This window comes from Synchiropus splendidus, chromosome 2 (assembly GCF_027744825.2).
Source record: "Synchiropus splendidus isolate RoL2022-P1 chromosome 2, RoL_Sspl_1.0, whole genome shotgun sequence".
In the NCBI taxonomy this organism is placed as follows: domain Eukaryota; kingdom Metazoa; phylum Chordata; class Actinopteri; order Syngnathiformes; family Callionymidae; genus Synchiropus; species Synchiropus splendidus.
The window spans coordinates 9,316,587-9,342,117 of NC_071335.1; the positions used below are offsets into that span (position 1 = coordinate 9,316,587).

The window sequence follows — 25,531 nt, forward strand, 5'->3', positions numbered from 1 at the left end:
TCAAGGACATTGAGGAAGGTCTTTGTCTGTTAAAATCTGGGCTAAAATCTGAAAACATGTTCATTACTGTCAGTTACCAAGAGCAAGTTGACGTCATGGTCACCTGCCTGCGCGAGTAAACTTGGTTAGGATTTGAGAGATGATGTGAGTCCCTCTCTCTGTGATGCTTCGCTCAAAAAACAAACCTTTGACTCCCACTGTTTGAGAAATGAGTGTGAGGCTTGACAGGAAAGGATGTTGGGGACAAAACAAGCCTAGGCTTTTTTTTTTTTTTTTTTTAGAAATGGCTGTACCCAACCTTTATAATCGACCTGTTTTTGTTTCTGTTGACATTTGAAGGATCAGGTGTGGCAGCAGATGAAAGTAGTTTGAATAATTGCACTGCAACACGCACTTTCCAACTAATCAAACTAAACTGACAAAGGTATACACACACACACACACACACGTTTGTCTTCCTATCTTAGTGAGTACCGTCATTGGCATACATTGACATAACCCAGCATCACCCTATAAACCTAGCCATCTCAAACAAATGGCTAAGCTTAACCTTGACTCTGAACCAAACTAAAACCCAATTATAAAAACCCAGCTATTTTGTAGTTTTAACACTCATACTCCGGCTTGACAAAGTGAGGACCGGCCTAAATGTCCTCACTTTGCAAAAATGTCCTCACTCTGATGATTAAAAACTCATACAGGTTGTCACAAAGATAGAAGTACAGGTACACACACACACATCAATTCTGCAAGATAAAATCTCTAGTCTCAAATTCTCCGTCTGATAATGTCGTTTTTTGTCACAGTCAACAACCCAGAGCCACCACAAATTGAATGAATATACCACGTGACCAAGTCATGTCAGTAATTGGTTTAGCTGCTGCACTGATATTTTCTGGCAACCCAGAAGCAGATTGTGATGCATGATGCTCTTTCACCCATGATATGGTGGATACCACTATAGCAAAAGAGGTTACTGGATTCCAAAACTATCCCACTCAAATTATTTGAATTAAAAATACAACCTACATCATTCATCCATAAATAATAATGAGAAACCATAATAGCATCAAATCAAAAAGTTCACCAAGAGGACCGAGTGACTAAAGCATGAAGGTGGGAATATCAAAAGCATGGAAAGACATTCAAGACACAACATGAACAACGGACAGAGATAACCAATTAGCTCCTAAAGCTAAAAAAAATGGCTGGAGAAGCCTGGATGACATCAACATACGGGGTCGAACATGGCCTGGAATAGTTGCGAGTCGCTTGCGACACCAGGCTACGTCAAGAGTTTTCACTGGACTTACACATTCAAAGAGCCCGTTGAGCACAGTTCCCGAGACCAAAACCAAACCAACCTCCACGGTCGATTGTTTTGAACTTAATGTTCACCATGAAAGGAATGATAGTGAAAATGGCATGGCAGAAACAAACACATTACACTGGAAGGAAAGGCTGTTATGACGGCGTCAAGAGGGCGTTGAAGAGAGAGGGGATCGAGTTACGGAAGAGAGCAATTGAAATGGAGGATGTGTTTGAAAAACCTCAAACCTAATGAAAAAAATAGAATCATGACGCTCATGTCAATGTAAATGGGCTAGGAAACCCCATCAAAAGCACATAAACAAAACTCAAATCAACTTTCTGCAAGAAACTCACCTCTCACAGACAGAACCCAAAAAACTTTTCAAAATTCATACTTCAGTTCTAATATTAATTTAAGGAGTCACAATTTTTTATTTTATATAGAGCAATAAAGCAATGGCACATTTGCATCCTTGCGTGATCTTATGCAGGTAACACAGTAAAGCAATGGTGTACTGTATGTACTGTATACGTGGCGGAGATTTCAATATGATTGCGAATACAGACCTTGATAGGACAAACAAGAAAAGAAGCGGAAACACCCATTTGCCAAATAGTTGACATTTTTTACAGCACAATTATATACATATATACAATTTGAGATCCAAAAACGAATCAATTCAAATATCAGCTCAAAGAAATATTCAGAATTTGTTATCACAAACTGTGCACTCAGTCTGCAGACAGAAATGAAGAGCTCATTGAAAGATTTGACTTGATCCCTTGCACCTTCCATCTATTGACAGTAAGCAAAACAAACAATGTACAAACCAGATGACTCTTGAGGAGATTAAAAAAGCAATAAAAAAGTAAAACAACAAACAAATCACCAGGAAGTGATGGATTTCTAGGGGAATGATACAGAAAATTTGAAAATGAATTGACACCTCCACTTTAATCTACCTTTAACTGGACACTTTCAAAAGCTATTGTACCTCCATCCAGGAAAGAAGCCATAATCACATTTCTACCAAAACTATTGCCAAGTTACCGTCCGATCGCAATTCTGAACGAAGACTTTTGCATCAGTCAACTCAAGTAGATTACAGTGCTTTGTCACAGACCTTATAGATGAGGATCAAACAGGAATTGTACGACAAACACAACATAATATTAGGAGAACATTACATATTATAAATAATATATAAAAGAGAATAATATATCACCTGCATTAATAAGTTTAGACGCTGAAAAAGTGTTTGATCTGGAGTTTCTATATGAAAACAAGGACGAAATTTGGGTTTAATGAAAGCGCAATTCATATTATCAAGATGATTTATAACCAGCCGATGGCTAGGCTAAAAATTAATGGTTCTCTATCAAGCACGAAGATTTCTATTACCAAGGGGGACGATGCAGGGTTGTTAGCATCTTTCACACTCTAAATATGGTCCTTTGTAATTAAGAAACAAAAAGCTGGCAAATAAATCGGTCTACTGAGATCATTCCATGCGATAAAGAATAGATTTAAGAAGACTACAATGACAAAAAAATGATGACAAATATCAAAGAAACTCACCTTATAATAAAATTACTAGAGCACTCATTTGCTAATATCATTACTAAAGCAATATCATTAATATACAAGCATCTAATTGGATACAAGAATGAAAATACATTATGTATTAAACCAAACGGTTCAAAGAATTGGATGAAGAGATAACGGACAAAATGTGGAATAAAATGTGGATAACAAAGCAGACCACCTCCCAATCACATGGATGGATGTAATTTGCATGGAAGAACCAAATACAGTACTTCATTACTCTCCACAGTTGAATAAAAATCTGCTATGTTAGAGAAAATACAATCAAATGGATCCTAACTCCTCACACATCTCCTGGGTGTGTCCAATAATTGTCTTTTTGGAGAATGGGTTGTGTGTGAAGTAATGGCATACATGATACCATTTACTGCAAGTGTTTTATATGTGGTCATCTAAAAGGACCTGCGCAGAAATCAGACACAAACTGTGTTTGGTGAATATTTTACTGAAGGATGGAAAGAAGGCCATCACAAGAAAATGGTGTCAATCAGCTGCACCGGACATTGAACAATGGTGTGATATTATTGAAAATATATTTACACTGGAAATACTGACATATAAATTAAAAATGAAAGATGAATGGGTAAAATACAAAGGAAAATGTGAATCTTAAGTTAATGTAATTGTTTCTCACATGTTTCATGTACGTTTACTTTATGTCAGTGTCTTTTTGTTAATTATGGCTGCTTTTATTTTAGGAGAGGGAATGTGTTTCTGGATGTTGTTGTTGATGTTTTTGTTTTTTGGGGTATGTTTATCTATGTTATCTTCTTTTCTGTGTACATTTTGTATATTGATGCCAAATCCAAAGTGTATTTGTCACAAAATGGACCATTGTATGTGCATCTACAATAAAAAAAAATTACAATTTTACAAAAAAAGAAAAATGTCAAGTCACTTATTTCAAGGTACTGCTGACTTTTGACTCTGTGTTCTCAGTGACCACCACTACAAGTTCTCTTTCAACATGCAGTGAAGGATTTTAAAGGAGCTGCTTCCATGCTACTTTTGATGGATGCAGCTATCAGTGAAAGTGTTCTTGGTTCTAACAGAGCACACAGAGAAAGAAAGTCATGACGTGTTCACCTGGATATTTAATCTAAACTCAACTCACTTGGCACTAATGGCGGCTGCGTTCCAGCATTACTAACTATAATGCACTAAGGGCCGGGGAATGCAATATTATTTATGGTAAATAGAAACGAAATGTTCTCAACATTCTTTCATATCACTTTTCACATTATTTGGAGTTTAATTATGGATGAAACATATACTATTAAAAAATGTGGTGCATGTGTGTGTTTTTGTGTGTGTTTGTGTGTGTGTATTTGTGTGTGTGTGTTTGTGTGTGTGTATTTGTGTGTGTGTGTTTGTGTGTGTGCGTCTGGCTAAATTTCACTTGTGAGGACCAGTTCTTGACAAAACACTTTGTGAGGACCGTATGCCTGTGGGGACGATTTGCTTCACCTGATACAGACAAAACCACCCCATTTAATGGTTTATTTGTTGTTTGTTGGTTTTTATAGTATGCACCACCCACTGAAATCAGCCAGAAGGCTCCTACTGTGCCTCCTCGCTGGTAGAGTAGGCAGCGATCACACTATTCAATGAGAAAGGGACACGATTCATTCTACTGCAATGAATTATGGGTCACAAAACACACTTTTTTTAAACTTAATAATGCTGTTTCGGAATATCATATTGTCATAATACATACATTCCATGCATACATTACATGGCTTAATGAGGTAGTATACATAACTGCTGATGCCAAATTCATAATAAGGCACATGAACTTGGTAATATTGCATGAAAGACATCCAGGCAGCTTTGAACAGTTGACTGATCCTGATCCTAACCCCAACCATTGACCTATTAAAAGGGATGGTTATGGCATTTTGAACCAAACCACCCATTCTTCAACGTAACTGACTCATTATGATTTGGTTTAAGTTTGGTTCAGAGTCATGGTTAAGGTGAGTCATTTGTTTTGGATGGTTTAGGGTGAGAGACTGGGGAAAGCACTATGGCAATGAGAAACCTCACAATGTTCCCACAAGGATAGAAATACAAACGTGTGTATGTGTGTGCGTGTGCGTGTGTGTGTCTGTGTGCGAACTGATATAGCCACACCTATGGGAATGAACTCTTGGAAACACCTCCTTTAGGGGACTTTTGCTATTTGTGGGGACCTTTTGCTGGCTCAATTTGAGTATTAAAACTTCGAAATAACTGGGTCGTTATATGTGAATTTAAGTGAATGTAAATAAACAAATAAAATAAAACTAAAGATCTGTATAGCAGGAAGGTAAAACATTAACGTAAGAAGATGGATGGATTTTTGAATACTATAAATTGTTATTTTGGAGTCTTTACATTAAGTTGACATTAATTCAAATAGTTGTCACTGGTTGGGGGTGGCAGTGGGAGGCACTTACTACTACTTACTATATCTCGTTAGTTACATTTAAATCATAAAATGTCAGCAACAATATCTACTGAGGCGGGCAATAAAAAGTTTGGACACAATCTGGGTTTAGCTCGGGAGTGATGACGTCACCTGACAACATTGCAGCGCTAACGGTGCATGCCGGGTACAACTCAAGATGGCGGCGCCCTTGCAGAAGTGCTGAAGAAGTGCCTCCGGTTATCATTCTTGAAATTCCTAGGGATATCCGGCAAGTCCTTGACTTCAGCCTCCTTCTTGTGCCGTCCAGACGAACCCGGCTGTCCAACAGCGTTAGCGGTGCCTGGCGTTGCTGTGTTGGACAGTGAGTGTGGAGATGGGCCTGGTGTTCAACTGCTTCCCTTAGCGAGGGTCCACGGATAGTGCCGCCGCACAGACCCTTCCTCTCCGGCTTGGAAGCCTTTCACCTGCTCTACCGGCTCTGGACGCTGCCCTACAACTTTCTTGCCAGGATAGTTTCTGTCATCGTCCGGAGACGGAGAGGTTCCCCAGCTCGTGCGGCTAATCCCACCGAACCGAGGTCTGCGCACATTTGCACACCGTGATTGCGCCATTTATGTGCCTCATGCACCTGTGGGCACCGTGTACTTGACTGCAGGCAAAGTTCAGGAGCTGCTCAGGCTCCCTTGTTGCCCAGCAGCTGACTGCCAATGAGCTGTCACTTTAGCCGCGATAGCTTAGCATGTACTTGCAAGACAGTTACCGGTTCTGCTTGAGACCAATGACATCTGTTGTGCTCTTATAACGGCGTCTTAATTTGGTGCTAGACACCCCAAATCACCGCAACATCTTCAAACTATCACGGCGAAGTGATCAATAAAGCATGAATCCACGTTTATCATTTATATGTGAAATAGATTTATAGCACTGAAGTTAAGAAAATAAGAATTGTGAAACATTTAAATTTCAGCTGCCATTTGACAGTGAATTTGTTAGTGAACTTTGCTGTGCATTTTAGCAGTATAGACACAATACATGCTACACTACACTATGCTCCGCTAGCATATGTATATTTTGTTGACAATGGATACTTATGACATGTTGCATGTGCTTCGTGGTTTGTTGATGTGTTTACAACTTACCCTACTGAGGCTGCTGAGGCTGCGGGCCACTGGCGTTACCCAACTAAATCTGTGGAGCAGTAAAGGAGCCAAATGATACAATGGATAATCAGTGTATTGCAGTCATCTCCTGCAATGAACATACATTTTGATTGGGCTATTTTTAAAGGTTATTCGACTCAATCCAAAAATGGGTATGTGTTAGTGTGATTTCTTCTATCTCTGGTTTTTACCAGTCATTTCATTAAACAGTATTTGATTTGTTGTCAGTTGTTTTGTGTACATTATTTACAATGTGTAGCACAAATTGAAACAACATGAATATCAGCGGACATTTGGCAAATTCCCATCTGTGGAAGCTTACATTTGTTGGCAACATTGTATTGCGGTTTAGTTGACAGCGCCATATAACAGCCCAAGGTTGATGCAGTATGACTAGTTTTTCATTGGCTAACCAGCACCAGTTATTTATTTACCATTTCCAATGTTATACTTCGTCTGTAATATTTTCATGTCTCAGTGTAGTTACCATCTTCTTTCCCTCTGTACAGTGCTCAAATGAAAATGGATGCGGACTTGATTCACTTGCCAGTCGCTGGCCTGGCTGAGGAAGAAGAGGCTGACATGAATGATTGGAAACTTCCTCTTGCCTTCATGAAGAAACGTCATTCAGAAAAAATTGAAGGTTCGAAAGCTTTAGCACAGAGCTGGCGGATGAAGGACCGGGTATGTCTTGTTTCTTGTTCACATCCTTTACTGGAGTCTTTTTGAATGTAAACTTATATATTATGAACCTCATATTCCTTTGTGACGGTTGTAGATTCTTTTTCTCATTCTGCATTTCAGTACTTACTACTCACTTGCCTTTTCCGTCAAACCTGGATCAGTAATTACATTAATAGCACCATGAGTGGGGATGTCATTTTTTCCCCAGGTATTGTCTCTAATTGATGCTATAAATTTCATAAATTGAATTCTCCTTCAGCGTTTAAAGCTGTTCTTTTGGACTGATGAATAAAGCAGCAACGAGGCAAGCTTCTTTTGAGATTCAAAGAGCTGCTTTTCACGCGTCTCTCTTCACTTGAAGCTCGTATATATCAAGCACAAACTGTCTTGGGTTTTGTTTGTACCTATGCGTTTTGTCCAAGTTCTGTGAAGCGTTATCATCGCATTACATGCGACAGAAAGCAGGTGTTTTGCATACATACCTGTGGGATTCTTCAATCTAAGGATACAAACTAGATGAGTTTTGTCTTTTGGGTTCTGTATACTACTGACACTGAAAAGTCAAGTTGATTGCATCCAGTACTCCAGGTTTTCCCCAGAGCTTGAGCGGCATGTTGACCCCCTACGCTGGGGTTTTGAGCCCCTGCATCTAACTTTTTCCAGTCAGTCTATGTTGTCTGGTGTGATTTGCAATGACAGCGCAACCTCATTGTTAGTCAAAGAATGCTCTTCTTAAAGAAGACTGTTACAGATGTACACCCTCCCAGCAGTTGCATGTTTTAATAATCATATAAAGATACAAGGGCGTGTGGTCTTTTTTCACTTCAACTTCCATCACATGAATAAATACTAGAATATGTAGCAGATGTGGGATGGTATCTGTGTTATTGAGTATTTCTGTTTTAGAATCCATCTGTCTGATATTTTATTTGTAGATTCAAATGGTGTCAATCAGATTACTTTTTATTAAGGCTTCTCAATATTGGAAAAAAAATGACATTGCGATTTCTCTTTCGTTGTGCTATTTATTGCAATATTAATTAAATAACTAGAAAGAGTAGCAATATGTGGAAAGAACTAGGTACTAGATTACCAGTGCTGGCAGATTGGGTTCCCTTTACGCAACTCTGGCCTTTCAATACACATGATTTTATTATTATTATTATATTATTACCCATGTCCATCCAACACATACAAGTGTTGACTAGTCCGGTTATTTATGACATTATTGATTAAACGATGTTGTCTGATGCAGCATATGACTGAAACCCCTGAAAAAGATATACTATCTTTTTGGATTACAAAAGTTGCACTGCATCTGCAATGTCTGTGGCATTTCCACTGTAAATCACTGCTGCCAAGGCATCCTAAATCATCATCTGTTCCTTAAAGTGCATTTGCCTCTTTATATAGCGCTCTGTGACTTGTTGGGACCCCAAAGATTCGTCATTTTACCTCGAGTTGTGGGAATAACACACAGGCGCTGTCGACACAGCACAGTCTTTTGATCGACATCGTCATTGTGAAATCCAAAAAAAGCTTCATATTTCATCTGTTGATTTTTCTTTTGGGGACTTCATCTCCCACTGACTCTTTTTCCTGTTCTTCTGTTCTTCTGGGATTTCTCAGTGATACTTAAATGAAACAATACAAAAGTTGAAAAGGGGAGTCAACATGTGTTGTCATCACAGACATTGTCCATGTTTAGGCAGAAATAACTTATGGTCAGCCAATGATGGTTTTCCATGTTTTTGGGTGAACGATTCATCCATTCCTCCATTGCCATATAAATAACGAATATATCACCAAAACAAATTTCTCACTTTTGCAGATTCCTTTTGCCTACAGCTATTTTTACGTACTTCTTGCAACATGCAAATAATTATGGGATCGATGACTCACTACAGAGGGACGTGTATTTGCCTTTCGTAAATACTGTGCGACACAGGCTCCGTGGATTAAGTTACAGGATGCCTGCCGCAGGACCGTGACCGTCACATGGTGTCAATATTACACTATCTTGTCCTGAAATGCATTAAGAAAAGTCTTGTTATGATGATTTCTGAGTCGGGTTTATTTTTATAACAAACAGGTTGGTTTAAGATGCTCTAATGCGTGATTGATATTTTTGTTCTGTTGAAACCGGAACGTGTTGAGGGCCTTGTCACATCACCCATCTTTGTATGTAGTTATTGTTGCTCTGTCAATGTGGAGTGGTTTTAGGGAGGTGGCCATTTTGTAAATTTTGCTTCTATATAACTGAAAACATGAACATTTACATTTTTATGTAGGCACGAAGGAACTTTGTTAGCATGTACTATTCTGTGACTGAAGAAATAAAAATGCACAATAGGATACCTTTAAAAGGGTTGCATGTTACCCCGTTATTTTTTGTGCTTCTTCTGTGCGAACAAGTTTCAACAACTTTCATCACACATTACCTATGGGATTCAGTTTTAAGTGTTTTATTGCCAAAATGACTGCTTGTTTATGTTTTTACATTATTGTTTGGCGTTTCACGCAGATTCCATGGCAGGGGGGTTGACATTCATTCAGAAAATATCATGCTTGAACTGTGTTATCCCTTCATAACTCAATCAATTTATCTTATCTTTATCATAAGATTTTTTTTTTCAGTTTTTGAGTCAGACTTGGATCAGTCTCAGAGCTTCAATCTGACGGATGTGACATTGTGTCATGCGTGTCATGGTGAATAGGAGGAAATGAAATTACTTAGCAGACACCAGTCACGGACTGTTGTGGTGACATGGTCTCTTGTTAGGCTTTCATTTCCTTCCCTTTTCTCTATGACAATTTACGCCTTTTTGTCCTCCAAATTAGCTCTGAATTCAGTGTTACTATTTATTACAAGTGAATTGAGTCATTCACTGTGCAACTACTGTACCAATGCAGTACAATTCATAAAAAAGTTGTTCTGTTCAAAACTTGCACATGAGAGTATTGAGTCCTTGTTGATGCTCACTTGTTTTATCAAACAACAATGGTATTTCATGGTCGCTCAATTCTGTTGCACGAGTGATTGAACTTAAAAGCTCTTATTGATGAGGACTTAAGAAGCAATTTTTTTCTGATTGATAAGCAGTTGGCTGCTGCAGTTGTATTGTAGTGTTCGTCTGATTTAGATGAATGAATGAATGTTGCTTTTCTACATTTCAAAGTTAAATGAAAAACATTTAAAGTATTGCGACGAAGATGGTCATTTTGTAAACGTAAACTAGGCATGACTTTGAAAGTGCAAGCGTTTAAAATGTTATGTTGATGGAACCTACTCTAATAGTTTGGGAGATGTGATTGCTGAAGAAAAGCGAAAAGCGCCCCTTTAAAGGGTCCATGACACAGTTCTGTACATGCATAAATATACAGTATGAAATTATCTTGGATAGAAAAGTATATAAAGGATGGAGATCTTCGTAAATAAAATGAGTGGAGCAAGTTCAGAGAACAGGGTGTTTGGCTCTCAGCAGCGATCAGTGCACTGCTGACAGTTTTGAGGAGTTGCCTGCTCTTCATGAATCTTAAGGCCTGAAACTTTGCCACTGAGAAGCTGACTGACCCAGCCAGTTTTGGACTGAAAGTTGATGGGATAAGATTATTTCCATTTTCTTAAAACGGCAGAAAGAAGCAACAGTCAAATGTTGCTTGGAGAAGAGCAAGTGCCTTTGTTGTGTTTTGGCTGAGATTGATGTGCACACATCAGATAGATGAGACAATTGGTTGCGTTAAGTTACAAGCTCAGAAGGGGCAACAAATAATGACTCTGTTTTTTGACAATAGTGTCACATTTACTTTACATATGTGCATTTTGGAGCTGACCGATTGCCATCTCTGGTCCTTCACCAACACATCTTCATCCTGTGATAAGCTCCAGTCATCGTCTCCAAAACAAATTGATTCAAATATATGTTATGAACCTGCTCTTCTACCACAAAAACCACAAAACGAAATGTTGAAAATCTTGTGTACACTAAATGAAAATTCTGTTGATTGGATCTATGTCATGGACCCTTTAAGTGGCTGCAAATATGTTGTCATTTGTAATGATGGGCGTTTCCCTTTGAGAAGCAACCACGATCCCCTCTGGTGTGGGAGCACAGCTACGGCATATTGGATACTGGAGGCCCTCACTGTTAATTGTAACTGGTTTGTCTGATGTAGCTCCGGGAAACTGGTGCAACAACTTGACAGTAGAACCTGATATTCTGCGCCTGGGCTCTCATTTAGTGCAGATCCACAGCCTGACTGTTTCACTGCCTCTTGACTGCAGCACGTGGTAATGATGGCCCAAGTTATGCTGTCCCATAAAACCTGCATAATTCACACAAATGAAAGCCTAATGCCACCACTGCAGGAAATGCTGATTAGCACGACACCATTACAAAGTGCACAATGCAGTGATTCCAATCAGAAAGTCTGGATAATTTACATTTTCAGACCATTGACCCTCATTTGTTCACTCTCTTTTCACTTTCTCTTAGCTCAGTGCAAGCAGTGGAACATGATCCGGTGATTATGGAATTTCTCAAACCCTGATATGCCTCAGTAAGACTGTAATTTAATGAGCACAGGCGACTCAACAGCAGTTCACCAGTACATGTACACGTGCACACATGCCCCCTTGCGCAACATTAGCCAATTTAATTGATCAATTTTGTGCATTGTCCGTTTAGTTTTTGAATGCTCAGGTGGAACTGTATAGTCAGTGCACACACCATTATAGCATTTTCTAATCTCTGCCCTTAACAGCCACTAGCTTTTTGTTTTGGTCCAGCTCTTCCTTCATTCCACCAGAAAGGTCAACTCTTTGCTCTCCACTAATCTAAGTTTGGTCATATTGAACACGATTTCTTTCCAACATAGTGGACACTGATGCAGTTTTGGTGTAACAAAATCGATTTCTGGGCTTCCCGGGTGTTTTTGTCCTAATTATTGGATATAAATTCTTTTTCAAAGCTCTGAGGAGGCTGTTTTTGCTGGTGTTTATGGGTGGATTTATATATATATATATATATATATATATATATATATATATATATATATGAAATTGCAGTTTAATGGTGTAAGAATAATTACCACAAGAAGCCACATTTTTCAATTTCAATGAATTTGGTGCATAAGCACAATGAATCATGATGGTGGCTATATTGAAGTTTTAAATTTAATCTTATTTAAACTAAGACCCTATTTTTAACTCAGAGCAGTGGAAACCCTGGTCATTGTGTAGTGAAAAACTGATCAAAAGCAAACAGATTGCTGGATTCTGAAAAGATTCTGTGTTGTCTAGAGAGCAAACTGTTAAATTCAATTCAATTCAATTTTTGTTGTAATTATATGTAATAATCGTAATAATGTTGTAATTAATTAATCATGATTAACTTGTTAAAGTCCCACTTTTATATATATATATATATATATATGTATAGCGGAACTGCCAGTCTTCAAAATCTGTACTTAGTTACTCTGAGCAATGAAAAACTACATCTGTTCCAGTCCCAGTCGCTCCTCCGTAGGTCTGGAGCTTGCCTGTCTTGCGACAATATTCAGCTGTAGCAGGATTGAATAAATGAGTCATCATGAAAGCAGCTCATTGTGGTAATACAAAGTAAGACAGGCAGTCTTTACTGATTTGTCTTCCGCATCATTTGCTGCAGGCAATCAATGTTTCTACTTCATTAGGCTGTGTACAGATTTTCAGAGCCACAAGCAAACATTGAAATGTCCTTTTGTTAAGTACCTGGTCTCATTAGCGATTTTTATAGCATGGTGCTGTATTTTTCTTGTTTATATGAGCAGTTGGAAAACTGTGACCTCTGACCTTTGTGGGAACAAGCTTGCGAAATTGATCTATTGATCTGTAATTGTGCTTTAAGGGGCCTGATGATGCTTTTGCATGTGTTAAAACCTGTGTTGGCAAGATGAAGCATCGCCTTAATGTATGCTGGATTATGGAAAAATGTCATTCTTCCATTTCTGAATGTGAAAAAAAAAATCCTACCCATTATATACATAAAACAGTTTTACTAGAGACGCTTGCCGACAGATTGTAACGGAGCGCTGTGATGGACCCACAATGGATCATGCGATCAATGGTGCACCAAACTATCTGAACACCTCCACGACTGTGGCAACTTTCCGGCGAAATGAGGAAGCATGTTTTTGACTCTGAGATAGAGAAACACATATTTGTCTTTATTAATGAACCCACTGCAAAGGCTCAGTGGTGGTTTGAATTCAAGCTGCAGCTGTACAAAAACCTCCCTCCTAGAATAAGAATCCAGCTTGTGCTGAAGCTCTTTTCACTGAAAAGAATACTTTGCTTTTGCCACGTTAAAAAAATGCTTGTCCAGAACAACAATGAGGACAGAGGAATTTAGATACTTGAGTTTGAACCAAATATCCACTCGACATTGACTGAATTGTATGCAATGTAACAATAATAAAGTCATGTAATGGTTTTCCAATAGTCGTATAGCTTGTCAAGTAATGCATTCAGAAAGTATTAAATGAGGTTGAAATAAACATGCATTCATTAATTCAAGCATTCTAATTCCTTTAAACAGATACTTGTGACAAACCTGTATTACAAATTGGTAACACAGTGAAATGGCACAGACTGTTTCACTGTCTTGCTTCCTGCTGTCGTGCAAGCCTTCCTCAATCAAGTTGCCCAGAGAATCTTGAGAACCTTTTCATATTCATGGTTGAATAAACTTTAACTCTCAGAATAAACTGTAAAATTCAACTTTCAATATGGTGCAGTGCTGTTTCATTTTACTCAACCTGAGGCAGTTTCTCTGACAGCGGGCGAAGCTCATCTTTCCCTTGAAAATGGTCAGGCACTGTTGGTATCAAAACAACATGAGTGACTTGAGAGGAAGAACAAATAAAAGAAAATAAATCCCGCTTTGAGTCTTATGTGTCTAGTTGCAGCCCTGTTATTACTCAATATAACAACATTGATGAAAATGTATCAAATTATAATAAGATATTTTGTACTTCTTGTTGTTTGGTTAATAGTTACATTAAAACAAATAATAATTCTTCATAAGTTAATTGTTTTTGGCATCCTTCATTTTTTCCACAGACCACAGCTTTCACTCCTCATGGACCCAGCGGAAGCAAATGTGATTTATTGTATATGCAAATCATATAAGTGATTTCTTTGTTGGTGTCCACCTGACCTGTTGCTGCAGGCTGTTTTCCCAGGGGAGATCGATCCTCCCCATCGTTAGTATGTCCCTTATTTATTGCAGAGTGCACATGCAGAGCAATCAGAAGACATCGATTGTGGCAGTGGGCTGAACTGTGGGCTACATAGGAGGCGCTCAGGAGGGAGGTGGAGGCAAAGGACCCCTGGAGACTTGTGTAGTATTCATTGGATACCCATTCATTATATACAGTAAATCAAGGGAACAGACACATTTTCTTATGCTTTTTCTTATGCTTTTTGCTTTTTTCTTATGCTGTCAATGTCACTGCTTGCATGTTTTTTTTGTGATTTTTTTTTTCCCTTGTTGTATGGAATGTGACTATATGTCATATTCATAACATATTCATAACACAGTCTGTGCGTTTTGTGTGCGCACTGTAAAACCTTCATACAGTATATCTTTGTCTTTCATCACGATGTGCATGTTTAACTCAACTCATTGCCTCGTGGGCGTTCGCCTCCGCCAACCGGTCATGTTGCACTTCACGCCCACGTTCATCCTAGGTCCAGCCTGGATGCTCTGTTTTTATTTGATGGAATTCATTAGTTCTGGAGTTTTGTTGTGTGGGCTTTCAACAACATACAATCACAACTTTCATTTACGATTAAATGTTGATAATGTTGCATCAAATGTTTGTCAATCATGTACCAAGAATAGGAGAAAAATCTCAATGAATAAATTCACCCTAGTATATTACAATGGTCGGATTATGCCCATATATTTTTTTTAATGTTCTACCATGCAGCAATTACTTCCTATTACCCCACGTATAATTAATGATAATAAAACAATCTTGACTTGACCGTGTTTATCATGTCTTGCTGTGACTTTGCGCCAATGTGCTTCTGCAGTTTTACTCTAATTACCACCCGACTCCATCTGAACCAAGTTGATAAATGAACTAGTTCCTGCAACATCACACTGTGATGATGAAGTGGAACAGCGAAACACTTTCTCCTGTTTGTGGACAGTATTTGCATACAAAGGAAGGTGGAGTAAATTAAAGCTTCCCTCGGAAGGAAGCAAATAAATTCATCAGGGTTGTTTGTACATGGACGATAATTAAGATAGGATTAGAAAGGCATCTGAGCAAATCACTGCAAGAAACAGAGGGACAGGACACCCTCTTGAAAAGAAGTTCTTTTGTGAAATGGGAGGGATTCACTATTTTCCAGAGGCCAAATTTTGTCCCTGTCTCCTAGAGTTTTGAATGTAAACGGTTAAGAGGAAAGAAGGGGTATAACTCAACTTTTCATACTTTTATTCAAGGACCTATTTTTTTTAAATTCTGTGAGTCATCTTTCATGGAGCAACCACTTTTAACAGGCAATTGACAGCAAGCAGGGTAGCGACTGTGAACTGTGTTTTCTGGTGTGGATAGCTCCTCAAAAGAAGGAAGAAGTGATGCAAGACTGCGCCGAACTCGATTTCAGCCTGAGCCCAAATGTAATGTTTTCTGAGAGGGTAAGTCTTTTCATGAAAGCCGTTTTTGGATCAGATTTTCCGTGTGCGTACTGTATGTTCGAGTGGTGGGACTTGAGTCAAGGTTTAATCTAATTAGGGTTCTGATTGAAGTTGAATCAGTACACATCTGAAGTATCAGGGTTGAATTGATGAGTGGTTCAGTCCACTCTTCTATGTACATGTGTTCTTGAAGTGTGGACTTAACCACACTGATGCTCTACCTTTGCACCTAAAATGGTCATCTTTGACATTTCAGAGGCTCTGACAGAAACATTGTTTTCTCTCTGGGTGTTACAGTACCGTCGATCTTGTGCTGTCATTTGTTCAAAAGGTCAGATCTGTCTTCAGTCCAGAGCTGCGCTCTGTTATTTATCTTGCCTGATCATAAATGTCTATACCCAAGATGCAAGTGTAAATGCTTGGTGTGTCAGGTCAGGGACGAGGAACAGTCCAGCTTTTGCTCAAATCAAATAGGGCTGCACTGATCGCCCTTTTTCTGGCCGATATCGATTCCGATTGGAAGGCCCAACAGGCAGATATAAAATATTTGCAGATTGTTTGCTTTTTTTTCTCCTCAACTAAATCATGCAAAAGTCACTTTTTTATTTTTTCAATTAACAATGAACAGATTGAACCCAAAATGTAAACTTGTTAAACAGCGGAATGTTAACTTATAACCTGACAGACCGCTCCTTTTCATCCACTACATGTCCAGGGAATGAGTATCTGGGGTCCATGTGCTCTATTAGGTACTGATCCGGTCTCCAACGACAGAATCCGGCTACTCGTCTAAAACAATTACAACTCCATTGGCAATGGTTTCGACTGGAGTTAGCTCTGGTTAGCATTCGTTCCTTAGCCTCTTGGTAGTGATCGAATTTGACGCAGCGATTTCAAGCCTAGTGTCTTCTTTTAGTGCTGTGTTGAATCTGTGGGTACACAATTTGCAAACAGCAACTAGGTAGTCATTTTCCTGACACTTTGTCATTTTTACATCATGTCGTAAAAGTTTAAACAGTAATAACATTTCTCATCATATATGTATATAAATAGCATCTTATTAAAATAAATAATGAGTCGAAATAAGAAATCGGCCAATATTTGCCATTCGATCCGCCGTTCATGATGACATCATAAATGCCCATATCGGCCACGCAGATTCATTGTGCAGCCCTGAAATAAACTCCAGAAGTTGACACAAGTGAACTGTAAGTCAAATGAGAAATGGAAAATAAATGCTCAATATCTTAAACTTGTAACCACCTGATTTAAGAAAATTATTTTTTGGCTCAAATCTATCAATAAAAATTACAAATTCAACAGGTAGTCTGCAAAAACAACACAATCAATCAATGATTTTATGCATAGTAAATGCTTGCACCTGTTTGGGACTTGTTAATGAACACAATATATCTACATATGAAATTGCTTCCATGTTTGATAGCTCACATTAACAGGAATTGAAACACATTGGAATAATTTTTCATGGATGCATAAAAAATCGCATCAGTTTCTAGGTCACCCAAGAAGTATCATGCCATTGTCTATGTGGATGGTGAAAGGGCAAAGCATGTCGTGCAAGAACAAACAAAACACAGCGACTCCATGTCCTCTTGCACTATTGCACGAGTGGAATCTGATCCTGCAGATGTCTGCAGCCTGCTGACATTTTACTCAGTCAGGGGTATTGCAGAAAGCAATGTAACTATCTCAACAACACTAATAACATTGTTCCTCACAGTAGGATGCTCAGTAATACCCCAATGCTCATGAACTGGACCTCAGGTCCGAACCTCAGGTCCGTATACCAAACAGAGATTATATCTGATGCAACCCCTGAAAGGTCACTCTCCAGCAGTGATTACCAGGTTCATATGGGTTTGTAGAATTTTCAGGACCGCAGTATTCTTGGAAACATGCAATAAACCTGTGGTGCGAATCTGCAGCCCAAAATTATTCGTACCCCCAAGTGGTCTTCTGAAAAATGTCAGAATCAGAAGCAGCTTTACTCGCCATGTTGACAATGTACAAGATGTTTAAAGCACATACAGTGTGTGTGTATGTATGTATGTGTATATATATATATATATATACATATATATGTGTGTGTGTGTGTGTGTGTGTGTGTGTGTGTGTGTGTGTGTGTGTGTGTGTGTGTGTGTGTGTGTGTGTGTGTGTGTGTGTGTGTGTGTGTGTGTGTGTGTGTGTGTGTGTGTGTGTGTGTGCGAATGTACAATGACCCCACATTGACAGTAGATGGCAGTTTTACAGATTTTCTTAAGGCACTCGTGAGAAGTGAAGAAGAAATCAATAAATGAGAAAACTGTCACTGCAGTCACATGAAGGATGATTGATTACAATTTGATTGTTTGTTGTTTTGTTAAATTAAAATGTCAGTTTGTGAGTTGGTCATGAGGTGTAGTGCCCGTGGAACCGAACACCAACAGAACGCCACCTAAATCAAGTTTGCCCATTGCCAAACAGCTTTTAAACTTTTTAATAGAATTACGATCAGCTGTGTCGGAGTTACTCCGTATTCAAATGCACAAAACCTGCCATAATTCACACAAGGCATGCTGCTGAAAACACATCAAAGAATTTGATGGCTTGTCCAAGGTTTATGATATATAACTATTTCCTTGAACAAGTTAGTGCTGCAGGTCATCACTTTTACTGATCACCACTGTTACCATGGTGACACAAGACCTGAAATATTTTCAAGACTTGACTTTTAAATGGGGAAATGTGTGCTTGCCTGCTGGTGCTCATTTGATTGCCGTCATTCGTTCACATCATTCAAAACACAAAAAGTCTAGATAGTGGACTTTTCTAAATCTTTTTAAAAGCTTTTTGATATCTTTATGGTTGTCCCACTGTTTTCTGTCTGTTGGCAGTGTTTGCTTTGCTATTACAATTTATCTGCATTGTCCTGGCATTCCAAAAACTTGCATATGTTGTGTGCAGTTGAATAAGTTTCACTGCAGTGATGAGTTAGGCAGATGGTGGACGTACATGTTGCAAAATTTCTTGAAAAAATTTCCACTTAAATGTTCAATTGTTTCGCGTTTAGTGTCAGTGCCGGCATCGTTGGAACTTTTGGCACTCGTGCTGGCTTTGTGTAGACTGTAGAAGCAAACTTGGCTTTTTGATGCCTGGGGAGTTGAGCATTATTGCTGCTGTGTAAATGCAGTTTCATGAGGTATGGTTCTTCTTGCAGTCGTCGTTTTCACTAGGGTCGTCTCTGTGTAAACATTATCAATATCTTTTTTTTTTATTTCTTACAACATTGCCAGGGAATTGCCGAATACGTACTCTGCTCATGTTCAACAGCCTTCTTGTTGTTGAATGTTGTGAAAATGTTTCTGCGCCCTCTCATTTTTCTGAGGCGAAGCAATTTCAAAGCATTTGTTATTCGGAGCATTTATGGAAATGATTGTTGTTTAGATGATTGTCAAGTGTCCAGGGCCTAATTCATTATGCATCTCTATCGTTTTATACCAGTGTCGGTCCAGAAAAATGTTCTGCCGCGGAAATATTGGTTCACCTAAGGACGTCATTTCTGAAAATGAAAAACATGTAGACTATGCAGCTATCGAATAATTCAGAAAATTCTGTTTGTTAATCAGATAAAATATCATATATATATATATATATATATATATATATATATATTTAGCTTTTTTTTCAGTTACAGAGCACTTACAAATATACATTACAAATATGTTTCTCTTAGAAATGTATGTTTTTCAGATATTTTGTTCTTGCAAGCAATGGTAAATTGAATACGCTGTTAAATTGACCTTGTTTGGGTTCCATGGCTCCAATCCGGATGCCTTGGCTGAAGGTGCTGCATCATTGAAGAGGACTAATAAAGGCCATCTAATCTAATCTGATCTGATCTGCTGTTATGAAAGGCGGCTTGGTTGCACTGAACACACAACCAAGTTTGTCAGGACATCCAGGTGGAAATGCTCCCATCCTCTTGACCAGGGGTCACCAAACTGTTCCAGAAAAAGCTGAAGTTGGTGCGGGTTTTTGTTCCAACCAGTCGAGCACACGCAGCTTCACCAACCTGGTCATCTCTAATCAGCTGCTGTCAGCTGCTGCGAAGTTCCAGGTGACACCTGGTTGGTTAAACTGTGTACTTCAATGGTGGAACTGACACCTGCGACCCCTGCGGGCCTTTCTGGAACAGTTTGGTGACCCCTGCTCTTGACAGTTTCTGTCAGATAGTTTTTATACACAGTCCTGATGTGTTTGTCCTCACCTCTGCAAGCTTTCCGTCTCCTATGTCTCCTGTTGCGTTGGTGACATAAAAACATGCTTTTCCACGCTAAAAGCTGAGAGTGAGGTTTGCCGTAATTTGATGTGAAATTCGCGATTACACAATTTACTCAGATGTGTCTGTTTCTCCCCTCTGTACAGCTTTTGTATATGACATTAGCTAGGCTGTTGACCTTCAACAACATTTTTCAGCATTCAGCAATGAGCATTTTATTTGTTTATTTGTTTGTTTTATTTGTGCATTTTATGGTCTAATATGAGAATTATATTGCTTGCAGATGAAGACCGTGAGTGTGGCCTTGGTGTTATGTCTCAATGTGGGAGTTGACCCACCAGACGTGGTCAAGACTTCCCCCTGTGCCAGACTGGAATGTTGGATTGGTAAGTAGAATGAAAATTGAGACGTGACGATCCACCTTGTACAGGTCTCCGCTTTATTCAAACCATGACCTACTCACGATGGCAGAATGTCTAGAACCTTGTTGCTTTATTGTAAAGATATTGCTAGGTAAAATTACTAAATAATGGTATATTTTTTTATAACCCAAGATCTTCCCATGTCACTACTTCATGAAATACTTTCCCAACACTTCATTTCACATTCTGATGTTGGGTTCCTTCATGCTACATTTTACCTTCCTTTCTTTGCTTGTTGGGGAGTCTGTGCGTGCTTCAGGTCTCAGGAGGCAAGAGTTCTGACAGCTGTGGTTCAGTTCAGAAGAAACGGGTTTACCCTGTGGCCAACAACTTTTGGGCCGTTCAAAATCAAAGTAACTTCTTCGATCGCCAGAAATGTGTTTCAAAGAAGCAAAAAAAGAAAAGAAAAAGTAACTTTTTCAACAGCACAAATTATTGTCATTACAAAATCTATATTGATCTGTGTCCCTGTTGTGCTCTTCAGTCAAGATAAACTGTTAAGAGTTTATCTTTTGTGGTCAAATACTATCAATATGTCAAATACCTTTTTGTCAAGCTCTTTTTTTGGTTGCCTATCAATATTTTCCCACAAGTTTGATTGGCATGATGGCACTTTTTACATACAATGCAGTCACTCAATCACAATTGACTGTGGCGTTCTTGAATTGTTCTTACGCAATCCAGGAAGTGTGCTTTGAGCCATTGTCCACCGGCTTCAATCACATGCTATCCACAGTGGATGGCTTGTCATTACGGATGGAGTGATGTTCCTTCCCTTTTTACTCGTTTCATTTTGCCCAAGTGTTTTCACATATATTATGCCTCATATATCCAAAAATCCCGCCCTCTACTCCGCATCTCCCCAATGACTTTGTGCTTTTGTCCAACTTAATCTTTTTATTTTATCGACTACTCTCAAAAATTGCATTTTCTTTGCCTCGCTACAGCTTGGAGTCACCTTTGTGCTGGGGATGTTGAGGCCATTTTTTAATAATGCTGCCAGTTGAGCTTTAGTTTTTCACATTTTCCTGCATGGGATGACCTTCATTTCTATCTGAAGATTAGACCAAATGAACAATGACTAGACTACTTCTCTGATTTGTTTAACATCATCTTCTTTGAGAGAAAACATACATCCCCTAAATACATACTGTATATGACCCCAAGGACCCAGTGCTCTGGCCATTCGTCATGATCCTGTGCTAATCAGACATAACATCTACTGAAGCGAAGCGATCTAACAGAACAAATGGGAATGGCCCTGTTTACGGCCCTCACAACTGTTTTTTGGATCTGATTCCTTGGACGCTGGCCATGCTGGAATGCCATGATATTAAAAAGATGCCTCAGTGACGTAAACTCAGGTCACGTAACTTTGCTGTAGTATAGTGGTTAAAGCACATCGCTGTGATTCACTGGGTTACCGGTTCGCATCTGGCGCTTGTCGACAGAGCATTTATTTTATCCATGATATGATAAGTAAATAACAAAGCTATTTATAGTTCCATATTCCAGTATAGCGTATAGCACATTGATAATTGCACCACACCAGGTAGGACAACGATAGTTGCCATTTCCATTTTTGTCCCACTCCCGCCTCTGAGTAACTCTGAAACTTGAGTGATTTTCTCTTGTTTTTGAGAATGGAGTTAGTTAAAGTTTTAGCGCTGATTTCAATCTACATTTGTTTTCCAGATCCTTTGTCCATGAGTCCTCAAAAAGCCTTGGAGACCATTGGGGGCAACCTGCAGAAGCAATATGAAAACTGGCAACCTAGGGTAAGAGCCCCACAACCATGTGACACTGCATTTATGTCCATGAAAAGATATTCTCAATTAAATCAGGTCATTCAATGGGTTTTTGGGAAATTTGTAAAATGCCATTTGAACACCCCCATTGAGCATTTTAGCAAGGTAGAGCTACAAGTATCATCAATGATCCCACTTCCTGATGAAAGTGGAGGGAACAATATTTTAATATTTGTTGTCTTTGCACTACTGCAAGCACTCCAGGCTTTCAGGAAGTAGAATGGTCCTTTATTAAGTGTAGAACAGCATCTTGTAAGCCGAATATTTCCACTGAACATGAGGACTTCTGGCATCTAACTTCCGGGCACATTAATCTGATGCAAAACACAAATGTTTGGGGTTTGGGGTGATGTGACTCAGTATGTTTCCTTGAAAGCTTGGTATAGATTTTCCTGTTAGGTAAAAATGGAAACTGAAGACAGTTAGCTTGTGTGTGTGGAAAGAGAAAGGTGCTAAAAGAGTGGGGAATTGTTTCATACTGGAGCTCAGCTGTAAAAAGTGAGATGATATCCAGGAGGATGTGGGAGGATGATCGCTCACATCCTCGCAGCCTCACCAACACACCTTATATAAACTTGTGTTGAATCTTCAATTCCATTGCAAAAGCTGTCAAGTCATTGCTGTTTCTCCTCAAGTCCACTTTCTCTACCCAATTTACGACAGTGTGTGCGAACATAGAGACAACTTTTTGAGATTTACTCTTCACCCTGTGTTTAACATTTATGGCCAGAAACACACACAGCTTGGCTGCCTCCCACTCACTCCTTCTTCCAATACTACCTTTAGCATCTTTGCTTTTCTTTCACTCTGCATGAACCATTTTACTTTGCCTTATTTGGACCCATTTCTAGTTAAATCTTAATGTGGCTGGATGTTATCTGAATTTGGCAGTTATTTTTGATCCCGAAAGCTACAATACATCTTTTACTTCTCTATCCAGCTTCTGTTATGCACGTTTGAAATTGGACTGTTTGTTTTTATTTATTGAACTTGGTCTGTCTTGGTCTCCGTTCTCTCCGGTTCAGGTGGTCTTGACTACAAGTCTAACCAGACCCCATCTTTTTATGCTTTGCAAGCATTGTTTCGATATGCTTAAGGGTCTTGTGCCACCCTTTTGGATACATTTTTATTTGTCCACAGTTCATGGTACCTCTGAAAAGTATGTTTTGATCCAAGAAATCTGAAAGTCACACAAACTTCCCATCAGAATTTAGTGAGTTTCACCATTATATCTGGGCATTTCTGCCTGCTCATGTTGGAGTGTTGAGTAATGTTCACGGCTAGTCTGTTCTGTTCACTCAACAAGAAAGAAAGGTGCCACCCTTTGATTCTCTCTCCTTCACTCCCATCCACACAGGCACCATCTGCTCCTCTATTCTGCCAGGCTCCTCTTTCATTCTGTGTGTTTATGTCACCCTTTCACGCTCCATCTCTCTGTCTTCCCCTATATGTGTCGGGATGTGGTTTGAAATGACTTTCCATTGACACATGCTGTATCAAAAAATAAGCTTCTTGTCTTCTAAAATTGTCGCCACTGCTGTCTGACTTGTTTACTTTGCACCTGTGCTTGTTCTATATAGGCTTGGATGTTTTTGTGTCCTGCCTTTCCTTTGTGTTCTGCAACCCGTAAAAGATATAGAATCGTCTGGTTTATTCATCAAATAGCCTCACCACAAAGAACCCTGTGTTTTAGCATGGCAGGTGTAGTTCAGTGCATCAAATCTGAATGAATGAAACTTCACTCAAAAGCTGGTGCTTTGTGTCCAATTTGTACATTGCATTACAAACGACAGCACCATGAGTAAACTGCTCAGCCATGCAGGTCCTAGCCCCAACCCACCCCCTTGAAACATGATGCTGAAGAGGAAAGAAGAGGATGACTGCATTGAAACAACTCATGTGGCAACACTGAAGGCTGACAGGTGCATCTACACTCGATGCAAAATTCCTCTTAAAAATAGGGATGTCAGCCTAAAAATTAAATAATGACTTCAACTTCCGTTCTTGTCCTTAACTGACTTTGAAGGCTACCTTTGTCCAACTTTGTGTCCTTCTTCAGTCACTACCACATTGCATTGCAGAACATCTTTTTATAAAATTCGGATGTTTCTCATTAACAGCCACCCAAATCAATGATGAGTGCGCCCAACAGAGGCCCGGCTGTACTTCCTGTGTTTCTGATGCAATTGGAGCCAAAAACTTCCTAACAAGGTCCAACACTTATTACATTTTCATGTTAGATCGCAAATTGTACCGCAGTTATTCATAGAAACCTTCTTATTCCCTTTGAAATCAGGGCAAACATTAATCCGCTATTTTAATGACAAGATTTCACATTTTTACACTGTAAATCCAGCTGGTAATCAGGCAGTAGGATTGAAGACTTATTTCTCTCCGTAATGGGGAAATAAAAAATTGAGAACGTTTATGTTGTCTACAGAAATTAAGCGTGGCTTTGATGAGTTTTCTAATGGATAACTGCAATGGACAAAGGTCATCAACTGTGTCTGTCAATGTTATTTGACGGTTGTTAAAAATGACACAAAATGACACTTGGTGCTGCCATAAAAATGAATGTTATTGTATACTGTGTACTATAATTGAAAACTGCAATATATTGCTATATACTCAGACGGCACATTTTTTCTAAATGTGATATTATATTTCAAGCTGTGGATGCACATTTTGATCACCTATCTTCATAAATAATCTGTAGATGCCATGATCATTGATGTTTCATTGGTCTTTCAGCTGTGGGATTCAACATCATTATGCTGCCTCAAGGATGTCTGAATAATGCAAACAAATTGCAATTAGGACAGGGTTCTCTATATGCTGGAAAAATCTATGCATTGGGTAAAATCTTAGTGTAGGGGTAGAAATCCCAGCAAAGGGAGCCCATGTTTTGCTGGTGCGAACCCTGTACGATGAGACATTTTTTGGAGTACGTCTATGGAAATTCGTGAGACAAACAATTGGACTTAGGTTGTAGATGTTGGTTGTTTATTCTGGTAATATTTAGGTCAGTGGTGAAGAGGCTTTGTGTGTCTGGACTGCATGCCACTATCGGATTAACATCAAGTCGTAGTGTGCTGACTGGATTCTATCAAGTCCTTTTCGAGTGAATTTCCGAAGCACTTTGGTAAATCCATTCACTC

General features: G+C 39.0%; 1 protein-coding gene across 4 annotated transcripts in view; it reads left to right on the forward strand.

Moving 5' to 3' along the window:
* The first annotated feature begins 5,520 nt into the window (after positions 1-5,520).
* LOC128753886 (regulatory-associated protein of mTOR) overlaps positions 5,521-25,531 on the forward strand; it is a 125,331-nt gene continuing 105,320 nt past the window's right edge. For all 4 annotated transcript variants that reach the window (XM_053856050.1, XM_053856052.1, XM_053856051.1 and 1 more), the window contains exons 1-4: positions 5,521-5,904; positions 6,997-7,171; positions 20,427-20,529; positions 22,261-22,343. In XM_053856050.1, the coding sequence (XP_053712025.1) occupies positions 7,004-7,171; positions 20,427-20,529; positions 22,261-22,343 (354 nt within the window). In that variant the 5' untranslated portion in view covers positions 5,521-5,904; positions 6,997-7,003. The remainder of the gene's footprint in view (positions 5,905-6,996; positions 7,172-20,426; positions 20,530-22,260; positions 22,344-25,531) is intronic.